The sequence below is a fragment of the Phoenix dactylifera genome, chromosome 9 (assembly GCF_009389715.1).
Source record: "Phoenix dactylifera cultivar Barhee BC4 chromosome 9, palm_55x_up_171113_PBpolish2nd_filt_p, whole genome shotgun sequence".
NCBI lineage: Eukaryota > Viridiplantae > Streptophyta > Magnoliopsida > Arecales > Arecaceae > Phoenix > Phoenix dactylifera.
In genome coordinates this window covers 167634-188484 of record NC_052400.1, presented here as the reverse complement: position 1 = coordinate 188484, position 20851 = coordinate 167634, and the positions used below count along the sequence as shown (strand labels likewise).

General features: G+C 41.2%; 1 protein-coding gene across 1 annotated transcript; it reads right to left on the bottom strand.

The window, feature by feature from the left end:
• Nucleotides 1-13575: 13575 nt before the first annotated feature.
• Nucleotides 13576-17630, bottom strand: LOC103721265 (LRR receptor-like serine/threonine-protein kinase). The gene is made up of 2 exons (XM_008811403.4): nucleotides 14496-17630; nucleotides 13576-14234 (listed from the first exon to the last, which is right to left on the bottom strand). The coding sequence occupies exons 1-2, from the start codon at nucleotides 17317-17319 to the stop codon at nucleotides 13798-13800; spliced, it is 3261 nt and encodes a 1086-aa protein (XP_008809625.2). The 5' UTR covers nucleotides 17320-17630; the 3' UTR covers nucleotides 13576-13797.
• Between the last annotated feature and the right edge of the window lie 3221 nt (nucleotides 17631-20851).

Below are 20851 nucleotides of genomic sequence, written 5' to 3'. Positions count from 1 at the left end.
GGTTTGGCATAGACCCCTACCAGTTTATTAATTTAAATCAAAATGGTACATGAAGGGAGGTTTGGACCTTGGTCTGACCTTCAGAATACAATAAGAAAGGGGCCAAAGGGCCGAGGTTTGGACCTCGGTCTGACCTCCAGAATACAATAAAAATGTACAATTATAAAAAATTAAGAAATCTTACTAATCATCAGTGATTCAGTGAATCAGTATTCACTCTTCAGTCTTCAGTAGTGTTTGTATCATCATCATCAGAGGATGTTGTATTATGTCCACCTTTATCTTGAAGTCTTGCCTCAGCATCCAACCAATCTTTGAAGCAGAGAAGCATCTCCACCGTTTCGCCCGTCATCCTACTTCTCTTTTCGTCAAGAACACGCCGACCTGCACTAAAAGCGGATTCCGATGCTACCGTGGACATCGGCACAGCTAAAATATCGCGTGCAATTGCAGACATAACAGGATATTGATTTCTAACACTCTTCCACCAAGATAATACATCTAGATTCTCTATTTGATTTTCATCATATGCAGACTGAAGATCATTTCGTAAATAAAATTCTAGTTCACTACTTAAAGATGAAGACTGTTTTACCTCATTTTTAGCAGGTTCAGGATCTTTAATCATATTTTCACAGTATGCATCAAGTAAAATTAGCACGCCATTTAATTTAACTCTAGGATCAAATACAGCAGCTAAGTTATGCATAGGACATATCTTGTCCCAATACTCATTCCATTTAGATTCCATTAGGTCAATAATAGGCATTAAAACATCATCATATCTATGTTCTGCAAATTTTTGACTAATTATATATGCTTGTGTAAAAATGAACATGAAGTTGGATAATAAATACCAGAAAGAACATTGGTAGCATTATAAAAACTAAGCAAAAAATCTTCCAAAATTTTTTCTTTATTCCAATCAGTTTCAGTCAATGTAAAGCCTAATCCACGATCATTAATATATGCACTTAATAAGTTTCTATATGGGTATGCATCATGTATCATGCTATATGTTGAGTTCCAACGAGTAATTACATCAAGTTTAAATTTTTTAAAACGTTTACCATGATTTATACATAGTTCCTTAAATTCTTGAAGTCTTGATCTTGAAGCATGAATAAAAGAAACTGCATTTCTAATTTTACCAATCACATCTTGAATCATACCCATGCCAGCCTGAACAGAAAGATTTAAGATATGACATGCACATCTAATATGCAATAAATTTCCATCTAACATGGGATGCAATAAGTCTTTTAATAATGCAACAGCAGAATTATTATTAGATGCATTATCAAAAGTAATAGACATAATTTTATCATTAATATTATATGAACATGCAGTTTGATAAATGATATTTGAAATTTGTTGCCCAGAATGTGGAAAATCAAACGCACGAAAAGCAAGAATACGTTTATTTAATTGCCAATCATTATCAATATAATGAGCAGTAATGGCAATAAAACAATTACTACCTACAGATGCTGACCAAATATCAGAAGTTAATGAAATTTTTACATTTAAAGTAGAAAGTGATTCAATTAAACTTTGTTTCATTGCTAAAAAGTTAGTCATAGCTACTCTTCTAAATGTACGCCTACTAGTTCTTTTGTAAGCAGGTTGTAGGTTTAATTGAACATATTCTTCAAAATTAAAAGATTCACATAAACTAAAAGGTAATTCATCCTTAACTATCCATTTTACAAGTGCTTTTCTTTGATTTTCATGATTATATGCAAAATTACCTACAAGTAATCCTCCTTGTATATTAAGGGTACTTTGAGTTTGAGCATGAGAATCATGCATCCTATGACTCTCTTGATGTCTTTTTAAATGCCCTGTTCCCCCACTACTACTACAACTATAAAGTTTGGCACATTTTTTACATTTAGCTTTCCAGACTCCATCAACCATAACTCTATCAAATTCAGTCCATACAGCACTAGTCCTCTTACGAGAAGAGGTTTGATCTTCACTCGATTCACTAGTTCTAGAGGAACTAGGAACATGGGGTTGGGGATTAGTTTCTTCTCCCTCAGAAACAGGAGAAATGCCAAACTGACTTTCCTCAAAAGATGACATATCTAAATTGATGAATTAAAAAAATAAAAACTAACCACAATGAGGATTGGAGGAATTGAGTAGAGGGTCGGAGGGCAGAGGCAGAGCCGCAGAGCCGAGATTCTGAGCTTCCTCTTATGCTCTCAACAGGAGTGACATTCTCTTCTCAACAGGAACCTCCTCTTGTGTAGCACTTGAACACTTGCTAAATGCAAACTAAAAATTAAATTGCTAGAAGAGCACTTTAGAAGAGAGAAATAATAGTATTAGAGAAGGAGAGAATAGTTGGTTTGGTGTGGTGAGAATGAGGGAGGAAAGGGCTATTTATAGAAGCCCAAAAATTTTTTTTCCAAAATACCCCTCAATTCAGCCGTTATTGGACTGTTGGGAGGGGTAAAACCGACTTTTTCCCAAAATAGCCGTTGGAAACGGCTATTTTCCTCACCCCTCACCGTTACGGGCCGTGCCTGGCACGGCCCGTGGCGTGCCGTGCCCGGCCCGGCCCGCCAATAGACGGGCCGGGGGCCGGGCCGGGCTTCCTTTTGCGCCCGCGACGGGCCGTGCCGGCACGGCCCGCTTCATAAGCGGGCCGGGCCAGGCACGGCCCGTTTAGACCTTGGGCCCGGTGGGCCTGGGCCGGGCCGGCCCGGCACGGCCCAATGCCCAACACTACCTAGTGCTATCAAAATGCATAAATATATTGGAGCTCACCGATATCCCCCCTCCCTCAACTAGTTATGATGGAAGCCAAGATTAGGCCAGACTTGCTCTGGTAGCTCTCGATCATGCAGGATCTTTTCAGATCATACAGTTGTTAATTAAGGCCTCTGCAGACTGCTTCTTTCGGTTATCTTTATAAAAGTTGATGTCTTGAAGACAGGGTAAAATATCCCTTTCTCTGAGTGATGATATTTGAGTTTTTGGCAATAATACCAGGAAAGTTTTCTGAAGCATTATACTGCTTACCAATACAGTAGATCAATTGCTTCCAATGTGTAAAAGCTGAAAACATCAGTTTGTACATGCTTTTTTGTTGTTTAAGATTGAGAATGCAGCAGATGATAACACTATTTTCTTATTCGTAGTATAGTGATTGAATAGAGTGCGCAGGAACAGATGTATTGGGCACCAAGCAATCAGTGTTGAACTCACAAAAACAATATCCAGAATGTTACTAATGTCGATTTATTCTGAAGCATTTTATAGGATGAATGGTGTCTCGGTTTGGTCCCAAGGTGTCATGACCAAGAGGTTGGTGGGTCACAAGCTAATGGTGAGTTGCGAGTTTGGCAGGATGTTGTTGAGTTGAAAGGTGCTGGTCGTTGGAAGGAGTAGAACCGATTGCGAATTCTTTTTTATTTCTTTAGCAGAAGCAAAAGTTCATCTACCTCATAAACATAGGCTGGAATTTTTCCCTCTGGTTCATAAACAAATCAGCCAGTTCATGGACATTTGTCCAAGGTTTCAACTTGGTGGTGTGGCTGATCAATAGTTTGATGTGGCTTCAGTGCAAGATACCGGAGTTTGCTGCAATCCGAACACTGTGATAATTTTTCACTAAGTGTAATAACCCAGAAAAAAATTTGGGGGCTCGTGGGCCAGCCCGAAGAGGCCAGACCCAGCCCAACTCGGATGAGCCCCGCCTATGGGCTTGTTGGCCGGCCCGAATGGGCCAAGCCCAAAGCCGACCCGTGCTTGGCACGCGGTCGATCAGGGAGCTGGGGTCTTCTTCCTCACCGATTCCCGCAAAATGGAGGACTCTCCGAAGGCAGTCTGAGTTCGAATAGAACTTGAGGATCTTGCCTATATAATTCGCCTCCCCCTCCTCCAATTTCCTCCACCTAAATTGCCGAGAATTGCCGCCAATTCCAAGTATGCCACTCCGAGTCTTCTCCTTGAATCTTCGCCGAAAACGTCGCCGGACTGAGGTAAGACCCGAGCCACCCTCGTCTCTTCTTCTCCCGGTCATTCAACCATCAATTTTTTCTCTGAATTAAGCCAGCAAATCACTGGGCCTTCATCCAAAAATAGAGTGCTCTGTTCCGTCCCCTTTTTTGTTCATCGTCATCGGCCGACGGAAAAAGGCCGAGTTATGCCACTCTTGGGGACCCTTGTACTCATGTAACTGTGGTTCGGGAGATAGCCACAGTAAAGAAGTGCTCGATGATGGGTGGTGCAGATTGATTTCCTTCCTTCCTTCTCGTCGGCCGGCCACCGTCGCTGGTGACGCTAAGGCCGAAGGACCGCCGTGGGACGCTGCCATCGGAGCAGGCTACCTTGACCTCCACCTTGATCTAAGAAGAAGAGAGTGAAAGAGCGGCTCTCCTCTATTTTGGAAGAAGAAAAGAGCTCTCTCTTTCTCTCTCCTCTCTCCTCTCTCCTCCCTCTTTCTCTCTCCTCTCTCTTCTTTTATTTTCTCTCTTATTTCTCAATTTCTCTCTCTACTGGACTTTCTCTCTCTATCTAGACCTCGCTCTTTACTTGGACTTATTTCTCTCTTGTTTCTCTCTTTGCATAGATCTATGGACCCAATGGAAGGATTTCAGATATTTTTATTGTGGATTCGGGTTGACCCCAGTAGAGGGTTCTGGACCAGTGTCGTCCCAACCATCTGTCGTGCTAGTCTTACCCCGACTATCACCGAGTATTATTAGACTCTATTATCATGAATCTCTATAGTGTCACCTGTGACCATGCTCTGATTCTTGTTTCATAATTTGACTAGTTGGACTGATCGGAGCAAACCGACCAGGATTGTTGGATGTCGTTGCCTAGTCAACCCTGTTCGTCCTACACCAGACTGTGGCCAGCCACCATTGGATCTATAATTGATAACCCCTGATCTATTGCCTTGATTTGATATATGATCCTTGATCAGATGAATTAGCTTGCATTATGCTGACCAATTCAAACAATTAGGCATTGTCCTCTAACCGGTCTCGTATATCTTCCTATATGAATCTATTTCCATAGTCAGCCCTAGTGTTGGATGGGGTTACAGTCATTCGGACAAGAAAAGTCCAACGAGATCTTATACTCTAGTTTCTCTCTCTTCCTATTGGTACTTTCTCTCTCTAGCTCAATTCGGAGAGATCGTTGGTTGTGCGGACTGTTGGATAGTTCTGGGTTGCAATGTGTTGGTGGACCCTTTAGTGGGTCAGTAGAGAGTTCTGATTTGTCGGATACCTTGGATAATTTTTGATGTTGATTTGGTTTTGTAGGAGAACAATCTTTTGGGCAAAAGAACGTTGAGCAGGGTTCTACGCACCCCGGTTTGTAGATCAAAGAGTAGGTAGGTGATTCGTCTGTCTGGGTTGTCCTTAAAGAGGTAAAAATTCTTATACGTCGACTTGCGTGATATTATTTTTTTACCTATATATATATAATATGCTATGATCCAGATAAGTAAAAAGCAAAAATAATTTTATGATAGTTTTGGTATTAAATCATATTTTGATCATGTTGGCTTGTGATTAATGGTATGATGGATGCTTATATGAGCATAACCTATACTAGCATAATCAGACTAATGGATGTGGTGCTCTAGACTAACTATGTTATATTGGTTGTCGTCACGGGCTAAAAATGTGACTGTGGTTAGTCTAAAGCTGGAAATAAAAAAAAAAGGTGTGTGGATGTGAATTTGATTAAATGAACAAGGACCCTGGGCTTATCTCGTTATTATCAATTGCTCCGTGACAGGCTGAAAATGTGATATTATCGATTGCCCCGTGACAGGCTGAAAATGTGATACTATCGATTGCCCCGTCACAGGCTGAAAATGTGATACTATCGATTACCTCGTCATAGACTGGAAATGTGATACTATCGATTGTCCCGTAGACTAGAAATGTGATACTATCGATTGCCTCATCACGGACTGAAAATGTGATCGAGATTTAGCCTAAAGTCAAAAAGATAATTGATTCGGATCAAGTTAAAAAGAAATGGAAAGAAAAATATTGAAAATATTAATGAAGATTTATGAAAAATCATATGCTATATCACTTTTGAGAGGATAATTTTTTATTGATATTTGATGTTCATGTGTATACTGATTATTCAAGCATTATTGATAGTCGGTTTGTGATTTCATGATGTGCAACATTTTCTTGCAGTTTTCAAACTTATATTATTATTGTGTTGGTATGGATGTGTGAAGATTCTTACTCAGCTGTAAAGCTCACAACTCCTTTCTCTTTCTCTTTTAGTGTTGCAGGTTGCATAGTATATGGCTATGGTTGAGATCATAGTTGGAGGGGATGATTAGATAGAGCATCACTAATCCTGGTTGGATGATTAAATTTTGTAATTGGATCAACTTTGATCTCTGGCATGAATTGATATTATTATTGATTACGGATATTGAGGTTGTAATATATTTTTTAGGCCTTGCATATTCTCTAGGGCTCTACTCTAGGGAGTGTGCGGCCGTGTTGCGTGTCAGACCCGAGTGCTAGGTTCGGGTGTGACAAAGTGGTATCAGAGCTTAGGTTAAGATCATTGGGGATTATAACTGAAAAACTATCAGAACTTAGGTTTAAGATCATTGGGGATTGTGATAAGAAAGCTATCAGAGTTTAGGCTTAAGATCATTGGGGCTTACGACAAGAAAACTATGAGAACTTAGGTTTAAGATTACTTGGGATTGTCACAGAAATGATATTGGAGCTTAAGGTTTAAGGCCACTAGAGAATGTGGCATAAATGACATCAAAGTTTAAGATCATTAGGGATTGTAGCAAAATTAGAATCATAGCATAGATTTAAGATCATATCCGCGTGGTTTCTACCTCCCTTACCATCAAAAAAAAAAAAAAAAAAAACCAAAATGGTTTCAAAAGTTCACAGAAGTTTTCACAAGCAGCAACCCGACCATCATGGGCTTCACCTTTTTGCCTTCTAAATACTACAAAAAGCCACGAGCCAGACAAGCCGCAACGAAGCTATCAGCTAGTCACTTTGAGATTGGTCAAGATGGATGAATGTTGGAGTTTAGCACTTTAAGATCTATGCGGTAGGTGATCCCACAAAGCAAGGTGATTTTTTTCTTTCGCACGAAAGAAACAACTCGATCCACGTCGAACATCGCTTGCATGGCGAACACAACGGCCAAATGCAATGAGCAACGTGATGGCCGACAACCATCTATCTTCGAGATAGATGACCTGCCGGTCATCCAACCATGCATAGCGCTCTGCAATACAAAATATGCATGGTAAAGGATCTCGACTCTACAAACACCGAGAAAACCCTCTAGGCAGTGTTTGAAGGGTTCGGATCCTGGTGCATAAAAGCACTGCAAATGGCAGTATATTGGTGGATGCATAACACTTCATTAATTTACTCTAAAACTGAGTAACCAGGAGTAACGAGATGAGGAGCATTTATGAACTAGAACTGAACAACTTCTGTTTTTCCCGAAGAAAATGGTGATGCCCGGATCTTCGTATCCCAAGGAAATTAATGGTGATCACCATTCTCTCTTCCCTCTTCCCGTCCCATGCTCGAATCCTTGCATTCTGGAAGGTTGTCTCTGCCATGGGCTTCCACCAATATCCTCGGCTATCTTCGAGCTTCTATCTAAAATATATCTTCTCCTCCGTCCCTGATAAAGGGTACATAAGCAAGTAGTATAAATGAATAAATATGCAATGCACAAAAAGGGAGCTTCCCTCTTAAAATAATTTGTGGTTGGAGTGGTTTCACTGCGTGTTGCTGAGGCTGCTATAAGCTGTTATTGGTCCATGGCATGGAGTCGCAGATGGAACCAATTTTTTTTGTAATCTTTTGTTTATTGGAGTCTGGAGACGAGTTATATTCTGGCTGACCAGTCGGTGGCATATCTAAATGCATGATCTGCAATCGATCGACTCTCTCTGCTTTCTGTTTACAGAAGAATCATAACTTCAACATCTTCTAAGGATTTGGATTCTGATGGTTGTGCGAATGATAAGCTGATAGATTATATTGGGCAATAGTGTTTTAAGTCATATGATGTAATTGTCTCAAAAGTCAAAAACAACATGATACGCCAAAGTTTGAATCTCTCTGCTCAAAGGTTGCTTACTTCTCCAAACCACTGTACTCATGGATGCATGTTAGAAGCTTATAAATTCTTTGATGTTGATACACCAATAACATCTTTTTTTTTATCGACTATTTTTTGCTTCCGTAGCTATCTTTAATTTTGAGAAGAGTTGTTAATATGAGACTAAATACATGTCAATATGGACGTCCTTACATCCTTTTTTTCATTTAAGCTTTGGTATCTTTGCTAAGCTAAGGGTTCAAATCTATTCAAATCTAATCATAAGCACCACGATCGGCTTCTGATCAATCCTCAGAACTCGTGTTGCAGTATCTCCTAATCTACATAAGCCATGGGTCAGTTTCGCTCTGATACCATCTATCACAACCCAGAATATCATTCAAAAAAACTAGTTGGAAGATATTATTTAGGTTCCTTGGCCTTGCATAATTACTCAAAATTTAACCAGTGCATAACTAATATGGGATTAAATATACGCCCGCATGGGTCTCACAATAGCCATGCAAGGAGAACGTAGTTGAATTTCTCGTTCATAAAACGAATTCTGATCCACTAGGCTCATGTCCATGTTTGTTCCAAGTTCCATCATGGTACAAAGTTCGCAGGGTTAAGACGGTTGTTATGCTGAAAATATTGTTTGTTTGAAAGGATTTAAGTGGTTCCTTCTTATTATGCTTTATGGTAGATCATGTTCAGCAGACTTAGCATTTAGTCCTTGTAAGAACTCAACATGTTGATACTCCCTCCAAACATGATAAGGTGTTAAAAAATCAGATAGGTCTGGCAAAACTAGAACCAAAAAAAAAAATTCAGTGTATGATGTGCTAAGAACTAGGATCATATACTTTACAACCAAAAACCAACTAGTTCTTATAATTGGCTAACCGCAATGTGAACTTGAACTTCTAAGTATTCAAGGCAATAGGTAGAAATGCGAAGATCAGATGCACTGCATGTATTAAAGCCCATAGCATGCGATAAAACCAACAGTGGGAGCCACATGAAATGTGGAAGGGTTAGCGATCAGGAGAGGAGAATTCTTATCTTCATAGGCCAGATATTTGTGTTTTCTAGAAGTGGGGCTAACTTATTTTGATGTTTTAAGGGGAGAAAACTACGATGAATAAAAGATGAACAAGATTTGTAAAACGCGAATGCAAGGAAAAAGAAAGGGTTTTCTTTGGCAACTTTTCTGAAATTTTTTTTGCCATAGTCTATCTTCCTTTCATGATCTTGTAGGGCGTCTGTGTTAGGATCCCGCGCACGCCGCAGAAAAAAACAGAATGTAGCAGAAGAGGCATGCGTGATCCGCGTTCATCGCATGAACGTATTTTAAAACCGACGTACGTAGATAGATTAGGATTAAAATTTTTTGGGATTAAGGAAGATCATATCTTCATCTTGTGCGGGTAGATATTCACCACAATCTGATGATCGTGGATTTGTTGGAAAGTTCGCTTGAAGCCGCACACGCGTTCGGCCTCTATAGGTATGCACACGAGGCAGAGGACTAATCCAAATGCCTGAATCTCTCCGGGGTGCTAACTCCCTTGCAGAGATTTGTTTTGATGGCTGAAATCCTCTCTTGATTTATCAACTCTTTGATAGATCTCAAGAGGAAGGAGAAGGACTTGAAAGGGAGGAAGAACAGCCACCATTTTCAGCCTTTTCTTTTGATGCGGTGGAAGAAGGAATGAGAAGAGCCACACGCCACCCTTTTTATTTTCCTTGTTGCTTGCAGCTCCAAAGTGGGAAGAGGAGAGGAGGGTCATGACTGAAAGATAGAGGAAAAACTAAGGATTCTGCCCCCTTATTTTTCCTTCCTATCTAGACGTGTGGAGCTCCTAAATTAGCCTTTTCTTTTGATGCGGTGGAAGAAAGAATGAGAAGAGCCACACGCCACCCTTTTTATTTTCCTTGTTGCTTGCAGCTCCAAAGTGGGAAGAGGAGAGGAGGGTCACGACTGGAAGATAGAGGAAAAACTAAGGATTCTGCCCCTTTATTTTCCTTCCTATCTAGACGTGTGGAGCTTCTAAAATTTAGGAGCTCCATGTCTATCTCTAAGCCAAGAGGAGGCCGTACGCCCCTCCTTTCTTTCATCACATATTGCCAAGGGGAGGGGCGTATGCCCCTCCTACGCCCCTCCCTCTTTTCCCCCCTTTCACGCATGCCCCCCACTTAATCAAATTAAGCGCCCCTCCCTCTTTTCCTCCCTTTCACGCATGCCCCCCACTTAATCAAATTAAGCGCCCCATGGGGCCTCTTTCGTGGGTGTCTAATAAACTTCTAAAGAGGATTAGGTGGTCTTCAAGACTTATCCATAAGAGTCCTAATCCAATTAGGACCCAATTGGATCATGACTTAATTGAACTCTTCAATCCTAATCTAAGTAGGAGTCTTCTTGATCTATTAGATCAAAATTAATTAGAAATTTAGAAATTCTAATCTAATTAGGACTCATATAATTTTAGTCCTAATCCAACTAGGACTTTAGAAATCCTACTCCAAGTAGGACTCTAATTTAATAAGATCAAGCCCAATTAATTAAGTCCAATTGATTCAATTAAATTGCAATCCAATTACAATTAATCCTCCTTCAACTCACTAACTCTTAGTGAGTTAAACCAATTATCAATCAAATTAATAATTATGAACTATTGTGATTCAAAATCATAATTCAACCATCGGATTGGTCAATACCTCTAATATGTGTGGCCCCATAGGTTCTGTTCTGTCTGGTAGTGAGATATATTGCGATCTCTATCACAGTATCATTGAAAACACTTTTCAATATGTTGGAACAATTCCAACTCATCTCACCAGGGATCATCGAATATCAAGATAATCCATGTGAGTCTCACCATCCACCAATAACACCTAGCAGCATGTAGTGGCAACCCAGAAGAATGGAATAATGAACCTCTAGGTGCAGTTATCATAGGATAGAGTCCTTCTATCGTGGATCCCTATAAGACGGAGTCATGGATGACTCGTTAAACCCCATCGTTCGTCATATGTCAAGATTTATTCAACTTAAGTTCAAGAGTGAAAAACTTCTTTTCCACTGTACATACTATTCCGGCCAAGGTTTTACAAACTTAGTCTAATAAATCACATAGGACTACTCCTTATCTACCAAGGTCGATAGATTCCATATAGGTGCATACCTTACTCCTACAGTAAACCTACTGCAGCCAATCTACACCACAAGGACCCATATGGCTAGAGACCATGTATACGTATAGTCAAACTACAGCAATCTTACTGTGAATAGCCGAAGCACCGCAAGTCAAAGGACCAGTCACACTACTACAACATCAAGTAAGTCACTGACAAGTGAATAGATATCCAAGTAACTTCTTGCTTTGGTCATGCTCGATACCCTTGTTTTCTAACAAGCACTTGCACTGTCACTCCAGTGTTCCTACACTGTAGACTCTAGACTCGTCCATTCATAAGAAAAGTGATATGTACACTAATCTCATCGGATCAATCACCGTCCTCATGATGATCCATCGATCAGGAGCATTTAGGAATTAATCACCAATGACACATGGCTTAAATTCTTAACTCTTGAGAATATGCATCATAATCTTATTAATTTCTTGGACGATTCATAGATAAATACACAATATGAATAAAAAAGATGTTCATTTATTATTCAATAATAATAAAATCAAGTACAAAATTATGTCCCAGAATAAATTATGCGTCAGCCAGATTGGCTTATAGGGCATACATCTAACAGTCTGAATGCTTGACTCCCCTCCTCCTTAATTTTCATTTCTTTTCTTTTTCTTTTTTTTTTTGAAAGGCTGCTTTACAAAGTCAGTGTATGCAACCACTAGCATCAATCATAACCATATCCTGAAGGGGTTCAGGCTATAACTTCGGCACGAAAGAAGGATTCATCTTTTTTTTTATGCAAATCCAACATTAGATCGTGCAATAGCCAATTCAAGATCTATACAAATAGATGAATGGAGTTCAAAGTGCTTTGAGATCTATATAATTAATGCACCAACTAATAATTGGCATGGTGACGGAAGAACAATTATTTTTTTTGCACAAAGGATACAACCCAAGCCTATCCTGGAGTAGTTGGATTAAAACCGAAAAAAGCTTTCCATAATATGGTGCCATTGTGGTCGGCCACATAAGATGCTACCATCATTTGATCCTTTTGAGTGAAATGGTTGGTGGTCTTTCAATTGCTTCTGTAAACAAAAGAGGGAGAAAAAAAGCTTTCCATAAACAAATGTTTTGATGGCCCAAATTGTTGAAAAAGGGCGACATTGTTCATCCATACCACCACTTTCCCTTGGAAGCTATCGGCCAAAGGATTAGAATGGGCTGGAACTGGAACTTAAGCACGAGTGTCCATGAAAGCGCTCGGCTGCCAGAAAGATGTACCCGGATTCGCGGTGTACGAACTGGCCAAGAGGAAACCGACACGGTGGCAGTCTGGCGAGCCAGGCGTTAGATCCAGCAGCGGAAGTGTCCATTCCTCGGTGTCGCAACGTTGTCTGAGCCGTTAAACCCCATGTTTCGCTGCAAGTCTTATGCATCTATCGTTTAGATCATTCTCTTTTGCTTGGTTTTCACCTTATACCTTTGTTTTTGTACTGTTGTCCTTTCACTGCTTCCTATTTGGAAAAAAAATCCCCTTCTCATCCATCAATAAAATAAGAGAAAGCCTTAATCCTTAAAAATCAATGGAGCTTTTATATATATATATATATATATATATATATATATATATATATATATATATATATATATATATATATATATATATATATATATTATGGCGTTGAATTTAGGATACATTTCATTCATGATCAAAACCGGATTCGAAATTCTCCAATATATACTTGATTCATTATCAGAATTAGAATCGGAATCAGAATAAAATTTAAATATTAGAAAAAAGTAGCGACAGCTGTAATCGTCTGGTTCTCATTCTAATTGCAGAGTCCAATTCTCCTCAACTAGGCATGCTTTTGGCCATTTACACCTGTTTTTGATACATTTTAAATGGGATGCTTTGTATTGTGTAGGAAAGAGTGAGAAAGTAACATTTTTCTAAACTTGACCAGGAATTTTGTGGCTTATTTAGGATTGACCACAACAGGCAAATGCTAAAAGACATAAAAAAGACACGGCATAAAAGATAAAATTTTGGTTATTCTAATTTTTGAGATTCCTCCACGTTCTTAGCTAGAAGTCCATCTGTACCACGTGGGCAGTTCGTTGGCAGCAAGCGAGGCCATGTGAAAGTCTCGCTGGAAAGATGAGTTTTTTATTGTCCTCGGACGCTATTGTCGGAGTTAAAATAGACGATTTAGCAACCCAAACACCCCAATCATTGCACCAACTTCCGCACACACAAACTCTCCTTGCTTTCTTCTCCCAATGCATCATTCCCTTGTCCATTTTTAACTCCAAAGCAAATGATAAAGAAACCTAATGTTGTGGAATTACCACAATCATTTAAAAGTATTTGCTTTTATTAGCAGAGTTGATGTACTAACCATGTAATACTCCAAGAATTCATCCAGTACAGTTACATTATCCAACAGATTACTTTGATTTACACGTTTCTAATGCAAGCAAACCCTGTAAAACCATAGGTCATCACCAAAATGTTCGCCTTTCTAACAAACTATCAATCCTACTTCAGTTGGAGTAGTAGGACATGGCTAATGAGCAATCCGACGAGCCTGGCAAGGCCAGGCTCCGGTCTGAAGAAGCGGCAGCGGTCATTGTGGCCTCCTTAGGCTCGTCGACCATCGGCCTTCTGATCTCCTTAAGCAATGCAGCAACATCCTTCATGGTAGGCCGGTCATCGGCACGATGACTGACGCACAGGACTGAGATGGCGAGTGCTTGAAGCATTTCTTGTATATGATGGTCCAGACTGCCTCCGAGTCTTGAGTCGAGAAGATCTCTTGGGTTGTGCTTGCTGTGCAAGTGGTCACGGACCCATTGAACCAAGTGAGCTCCCCCAGGGAGCGTGGGGTCCAAAGCATGTCTTCCCGTGAGGACCTCAAGCAGGACAACACCATAGCTATAGACATCACTCTTCTCTGTGATTCGTTGCATCGAAGCATACTCTGATCATAGAAAAACCAAATTTTTAATGATGGTGGAATATATAACAGTATAACCCTATAGATCCCAAAAGTAATCTAAGCATATTATTCACCTTTTAAACCTAATCTCTATATATAAACCAGGCTTGTCTCTTCTAATAGAGTCTACAAATTATAAGAGCTTTCCTACAAGGAACTGAATTAATACTTAAAAGTCATAAATTAAAAGTTAAAATATTTCAATGGTAATGAAACTGAAATAATAAAATGAATAATAATTACCTGGTGCTATGTATCCGTAAGACCCAGCAATGCGAGGAGGAGCCTTTGAATCCAACTTGCTAGCACAAGCACCATCATTGACCCCGGTCAAGACTCTAGCCAGCCCAAAGTCGGCCAAATATGGCTCAAATCTCGGCCCCAGCAGAACGTTCATGGCCTTCACATCCCCATGCAAGATGGCGGGCACGCAGTCATGGTGCAGGTAGGCGATGGCGTGCGCCACCCCAACCGCAATCTCGTATCTCACCTCCCACTCCGCCACCCCCTTCCCGCTCCGGTGAAGGAACCCGCTCAGGCTCCCATTCGGCAGATAGGCATAGAACAGCAGCTTCGTGCTCCGGTTCGCTCCCCATCCCAGCAGCCGGACGATGTTCCGGTGCCTTATCGATCCCAGTGCGGCGATCTCATTGCTAAATGCCCCGGAATCGTCCGACGACCACATCTTCTTGACGGCGAGCGTGTCGCCGCTCGGAATTCTGACCTTGTAGACCACCCCCGAGCTTCCGGTCCCGATCACATTCGCCGACGTTAGTCCCCGGACTACTTCCTCCACCGAGAAATCGAGCTTCTGATACAGCGTGACCTCCCATGCTCCATCTTCATCCCCACGCAGGCTAGTGCGAGTGCGAACCAGCGCGTAGGCGGCCATCAGCAGCAGCACGGCGCTGACGCTGATGAGGACTGACATGGCGAGCTTCAGCGCAGAGATGGTGGTCCTTCTCGATGAGTCCTCGTGGGTCATCGAACCGCCGGAGATGAACAACCCGTGGTTTCCGGCGAGATCGGAGAGTGGGAGCTTGCGGAAGAACGGGGTGTCTGGCAGCTCACCGGAGAAGGCGTTGAAGGAGATGTTTAGAGCTACAAGGTTCTGGAGCGAGGTTAGCGCGCCAAGGTCCCCGGTGAGCTCGTTGTGGGAGATGTCGAGGCAGCTGAGCTTCCCTAGGCCCGAGAATTCGCTTGGAATCTCACCGGTGAAATGGTTGCAGCTGAGGTTGAGCGAGATTTCGAGCGCTGGAAGCTGGCCTAATTCTGGAGGTATCTCACCGGAGAAAGCATTGTCGCCGAGATCCAGCAGTTGTAGCTTGCTGCAGGATCTAATCTCCACCGGAATCCTGCCGTAGAGCAGATTCCTCCCGGCAACAAGCTTGGTCAGCTCCGGCAACGACCCGATGCCGGGACTCAGCGGACCGGTGATCCTGTTATCCGAGACGTCAATGAGTTGTAGGTTCTTTGGGAATGAATCGGGCAAGGCTCCATTGAGAGCATTCGAATGAAGATCGAGGAATTCGAGATCCTCGCATCCTGATACCGCCGGTGGGATCTGACCTACCAGCCGGTTGTTGCTCAAGTCGAGGAAGTTGAGGTTCTTTAGATTACCAATCTCGGCGGGGATGGCCCCCGCAAGCCGGTTACCGTTCAGCCGGAGCCGGAAGAGGCGAGTACAGCTCCCGATATCCGGTGGTATGAATCCTGACAGTTCATTGGACAGGAGGAGCAATTTGGTAAGATTCTGCAGCCCGTAGAGCTCTCTCGGTATCGGCCCGGTCAGATTGTTGTAAGAGAGATCGAGAGACTGAAGGTTGCGGCATCGGGCCAAGCTCACCGGAATATTCCCCGTCAGCCTGTTCTGCCAGGCATAGAACAGGGTGAGTTTTTTCAACTTCTCGAAATCTATTTGGATCTCGCCGGAGAGCCAGTTGTTGTCCACCTCGAAATCGGTCAGAGAAGTACAGCTGGAGATTTCAGGTGGTACGAGACCTGTCAGCTGATTGGTACTCAACTGAAGCTGTTGAAGTTTTGTGAGGTTCCCGATGCTCCTAGGTATGCTTCCAGTCAGAAGATTCAGGGAGAAGTCCACAAGGACGAGCTCTTTGCATCGCCCGAGCTCCGGAGGGATTGCGCCCACCAAGTTGTTCTGCCATAAGAGCAGAGTCTGAAGCTTTTGGAGCTCGCCAAGCTGTGCTGGAATGGAACCTGAAAGAGAATTCTGATACAGATACAGGCTCGTCAGTTCAGTACAATTGCCGACCTCTTCCGGGATTGGACCTGAGAGGAAGGCAGTGTAGATGGCAATGGTCTGGATCCTCTTCAGCAATCCAATGGTGGAAGGAAGGTTTCCCGATATACCGGTCTCAGCGAGGCCCAGCATGGCAAGGTTGCTGCAGTTTCCAATCTCTGGAGGCAATATGCCTTTGAGATCTTGGTTCCCCCCGGCACGGAAAACTTCCAGCTTCTGTAGTTTTCCAATGGCGGACGGGATCTCACCACTGAGATTATTGTCATAGACGGTTAGATAAGTAAGGCTCGAGAGGTTGCCAATGTCGGAGGGAATGGCTCCTTGCAGAGAATTGGAATTCAGAGCGAGAGACACGAGCTTGCTCAGCTTGCACATCTCTGCCGGGATCTCGCCGAAGACCTGGTTTCTGCTGATGTCTATGAAGGCCAGCTCCTGGTATTCTCCAAATTCTCTCGGGATTGGGCCGGTGAGGTTGGTGGCAGAGAGAGTGAGTGTCTTCAGGGACTTGAGAGATTGGAAATTTGATGGCAATGGGCCTTGAAGACTCACTGACATCAAGCTTAGGCCGATGACTTCGGATTTCGAGTTGCAGGTGATGCCGAACCATTTGCATGGATCGGGGTCCGAAGGCTTCCATGACCTGAGTGCATCTGTAGAGCTGTTGAGAGTTTGCTTCCATGATAAGAGAGCCAGGCCTTGGTCGTCAATAGAGAGGCAGCACAAGAAGGAAGAGATTGCGATGAGCAGGAGAATTGGGGAGGTGAAGGTGTTGAAACTAGAGGACAGGGATTGCAGGTTTGAAGGCATTGGTGATGGGAGGAGGGGAGAGGAGATGATCTGTGTTGGGATTGTAGAGGGGGGAACCCCATGTTTTGTTTATAGTAGAAAAGCACGAGATCTGGATCCAAAGAACAGGTTTGCTTTATAATTTTAATATGTTTGCTGTTGTTTTGATTGTCGGATGGATGCAGATGGGCTTTGGTTTAGTTTATGCAATTGGGTCTGGGTTATGCAATAGATTGGTAGAAATTTGGCTGGTTGGGGATGGCATGAAGGGCAGGATAATTTAATCATGAAGAGCAACAGAGAGGAAGGTGGGTTTTAGGATAACATTGGTTGTTGTGGTTACTGTCATTACACATTTTATATTAGTTGATGCTTTTTTTCTTTTGTGTGTGTATGTTTCTTTGTTACATATAACGTTAGGAAAATGGTTTGACTATCTATTCTTTTGTTTCAGGAGATAACAGAGAAGTATATCTCCTTTTTTTCAACTGAGATGACAGGGAGTGGTGTTTACTTTGTATAAGTTCGGAGAATATAAGTTTTACTTCTAAAAGAAAATTTCTTGCATTGTTGAAATATATTCTATTTTCCTCTGTATATTTGGCTCATCAAGTGGGTACGGTAATACTTGCAACACACTTGAGGTTAGGAGTCATAGTACATATACAAGCATAGGGATAAAATTGTTTGAATTATCAAAAAGTGCATGACCCTGCACTTCACTTATTCATGATAAATTCATTGGCTATTAATTTTCGAATAATACGCTGATCGAATTATCAAGACCTTATTCTCTGACAAAATCATGAAATTATGTAACTGTTAATTATGTTATTTCTGGATATTATATCAGTTGTTTAAACCATTGTTTTCATTGTTGTTTCCTTTTCTATGCTTACTCTTTCTGCATGCCCTAGCATATAGGCGTAATAATTTACTTTCGTATATATAGTTTATTTTTATTATTATTATTTTTGGCTTGAAACCTTCCAGTCTATTCTTGTATTTGTTCTGTCAATTTTTTTTTCTTCTAAATCTTTAGTAGATCATTTGAGACTCCTTGATTTATTCTTTTCACTTGATTGTAGTGTCATGGTTCTTCTAATGAGCTTTTCATGTAGGTCAGCTACCATAAAGAGGAAGAGAACTAACATTAAAATCAAACTGTTCTTTTCTGCTTTTCTTTTTTCCTGAAATTCTGAAAGCCTGACTATGATTTAAAGGATGGAAATAATTTTGTCAATTGATTTCCTTTCATTTGCAACTATAATAAAAGGAGAGAAGAGTTTATGCTCTATGGCTGATTTGTTCAGGTTTCATTCATGTTATTTGAGAAAAGTTGAAATAACTTCTTGTAAGTGCGCATTAAAATTTCTTTCTAGTATTCTTTCTCCAATTCAAGACATTTGTGGAGTTTTCTTAGTAATAAAAAAGAAATGCTTGGTAGAGGAGCAAGCGAGGAATCTTGAGGTGCACATGCTTGTAAAGTAGGGGTAGGTTAATTTTAATCCTAAAAATTTGCAGCTAAGCTCATGTGATTGGGCGGCAATCGCTGAAAAGTATTAAGAAGAATACCAAGAACATCTACATGTCTTTGAGTGGAAGGGACAGCAAGGGCAACATGGAGCTTCTCTCCTATTTTAATCTTTGCAGTTGTCAAAACTCCATGAAATTGTTCATAACCCAATAGTTCTCCTCAGCATCAGGGGACAGGTAGACCCTCATGGGGTTCGGCCTTCATTCACCATAAATAAACAAAGACTGCTAAAGGCCGGCTCGAAAAGAACAAAGCCTACCCTCATCGATGACTTTCCTAAATAAATTTGTCGATGATGGATTTTACTATACATTTGGTTTGCTGAATCTGAAGTTCAAATCATGGCTTACTTCAATGAGATCTAACACAATAATGTCTAGCTTGTTCTAGCATCAACCACTTCGATGGTGAGTACCAACCACTTCGATGATGACTTGCTGCTATGATTCAAGTGCTCCCTTGTTTAGGATTTAGACAAATCAACAAAAGTGAGAAGGAAAATGTCTTAACATGGTGGTTCTTTTTGATGAAGACCGCTCGTCGATTACTATTGTTATCGATAATCCAATGATGAAATTAGCTCCTTTCCTTCTTTTGGATTTAAGCACTACTTACAGTGAATCAAGTGATGTAAAATCATATCAAGCCCTCATCATATCAAACATGAATCAACCAAAATTTCCAGTTGTGGGTTCAAATCAACTGTAAGTGTGAGAATGCAAAGGCCTTCACATGGTGATGGTGGACAGATTAAGTGGCACACATGGGGTTCAAGGTTTGTGTAACGGGGATGGAAGCATCATGGGACAAAGAGGATCTAGATCCAATCAAGAGAGAAAGAGAGAGAGAGAGAGAGAGGAAATAGTGTAACGGGGATGGAAGCATTATGGGAATAAAGAGGATCTGGATCCAATCAATAGCAAGAGCGAGCGAGAGAGAGAGAGAGAGAGATGTGGTTGTGGTGGGGAAGTTATTGCCCGATTTTGTTAACATAGTTTGGACCTTAATCAAGATGTCATGCATGTTCTTCCATTACTTTTCTGACAGCAAGTTATTTTAGAACCACTCGGAGCCAAATTCTACACATGACCATCTTTTGCAGTGGCAGTTATGATGGTTACAAACAACAAAGGACTGTTCATGGCTTAATTACAGAGAAACAGTTTGCACTCCATTTGACAGTCTCCATTTGCCTCCTTTGGTTTATTAATTTTGTCTTTCCTTGGCATTTTACCATTTTTTCAAATCAAAAGAAACAGTTTCCCTTTCAACAATCCGCATTCCATCTAATTACTTGGTTAAAAGAGATAAAAATATAATCATTTTGTGAAAAGTGAAAGGGAAGCTTTAATACCACTGCAAAGTCGCATTCGTTTTGAGCTCTTATTTTGGAAAGACAGAGTTGTTCTCTTTTCTTTTAAGGCTGCAGCTATGCTTTTCAGGGGTTCTTCTTAGCATCAGTCCAACAAAATCTATTTCACAATTGCGATCTCTGTCTCTCTCTCGTCACAAGGTGTACAATCTTAAGTTTCATGTCACTCTTCGAGCTTCCAAACAAGATAATTAGTACAAGCATCAGCCTTAAATAGTTCACCTTCTACTCTGAATTGTTTCTTGGTAGCATTTCTCAAGCAGGCAAGTGTGTTGCATAGTCCTTTTCTTGTTCGCTCGGCGATTAGTAGGAATGTCAATGCAACATAAAGGAAGAGAAGGAATAAAGGCATTAGGCTGGACTGAGGATTAAAGAGGTTAAAAGGCAAAGTTTAAACCTCCAACGATTTAATTAGAAGGGAAAGCACATGGAAGGAGGAGGAAGATGTGGTGTTTCTCGTTTGTCATTAGTCAGCTGTTCACGTGCCATACCCTTTAAGAATAAAGCCAGCCGGAAATGGATGAACGAAGAACCAGTCCAATAGTCTAATCCCCAAAGATCCTGAGTTCCAATTCATGAGATGCTGCATCTTTGATGGGTCTCTTAAACAATTGCATCAATACTTGACCTGGATCAAATGATCA

Bases quoted from the DNA above. Each gene is read 5' to 3' on its own strand.
- LOC103721265 (XM_008811403.4), bottom strand. From the start codon at position 17,319: ATGCCTTCAAACCTGCAATCCCTGTCCTCTAGTTTCAACACCTTCACC. The intron at 14,235-14,495 runs GTAATTATTATT...TTCTATGATCAG, and splicing joins TTACGGATACATAGCACCAG to AGTATGCTTCGATGCAACGA.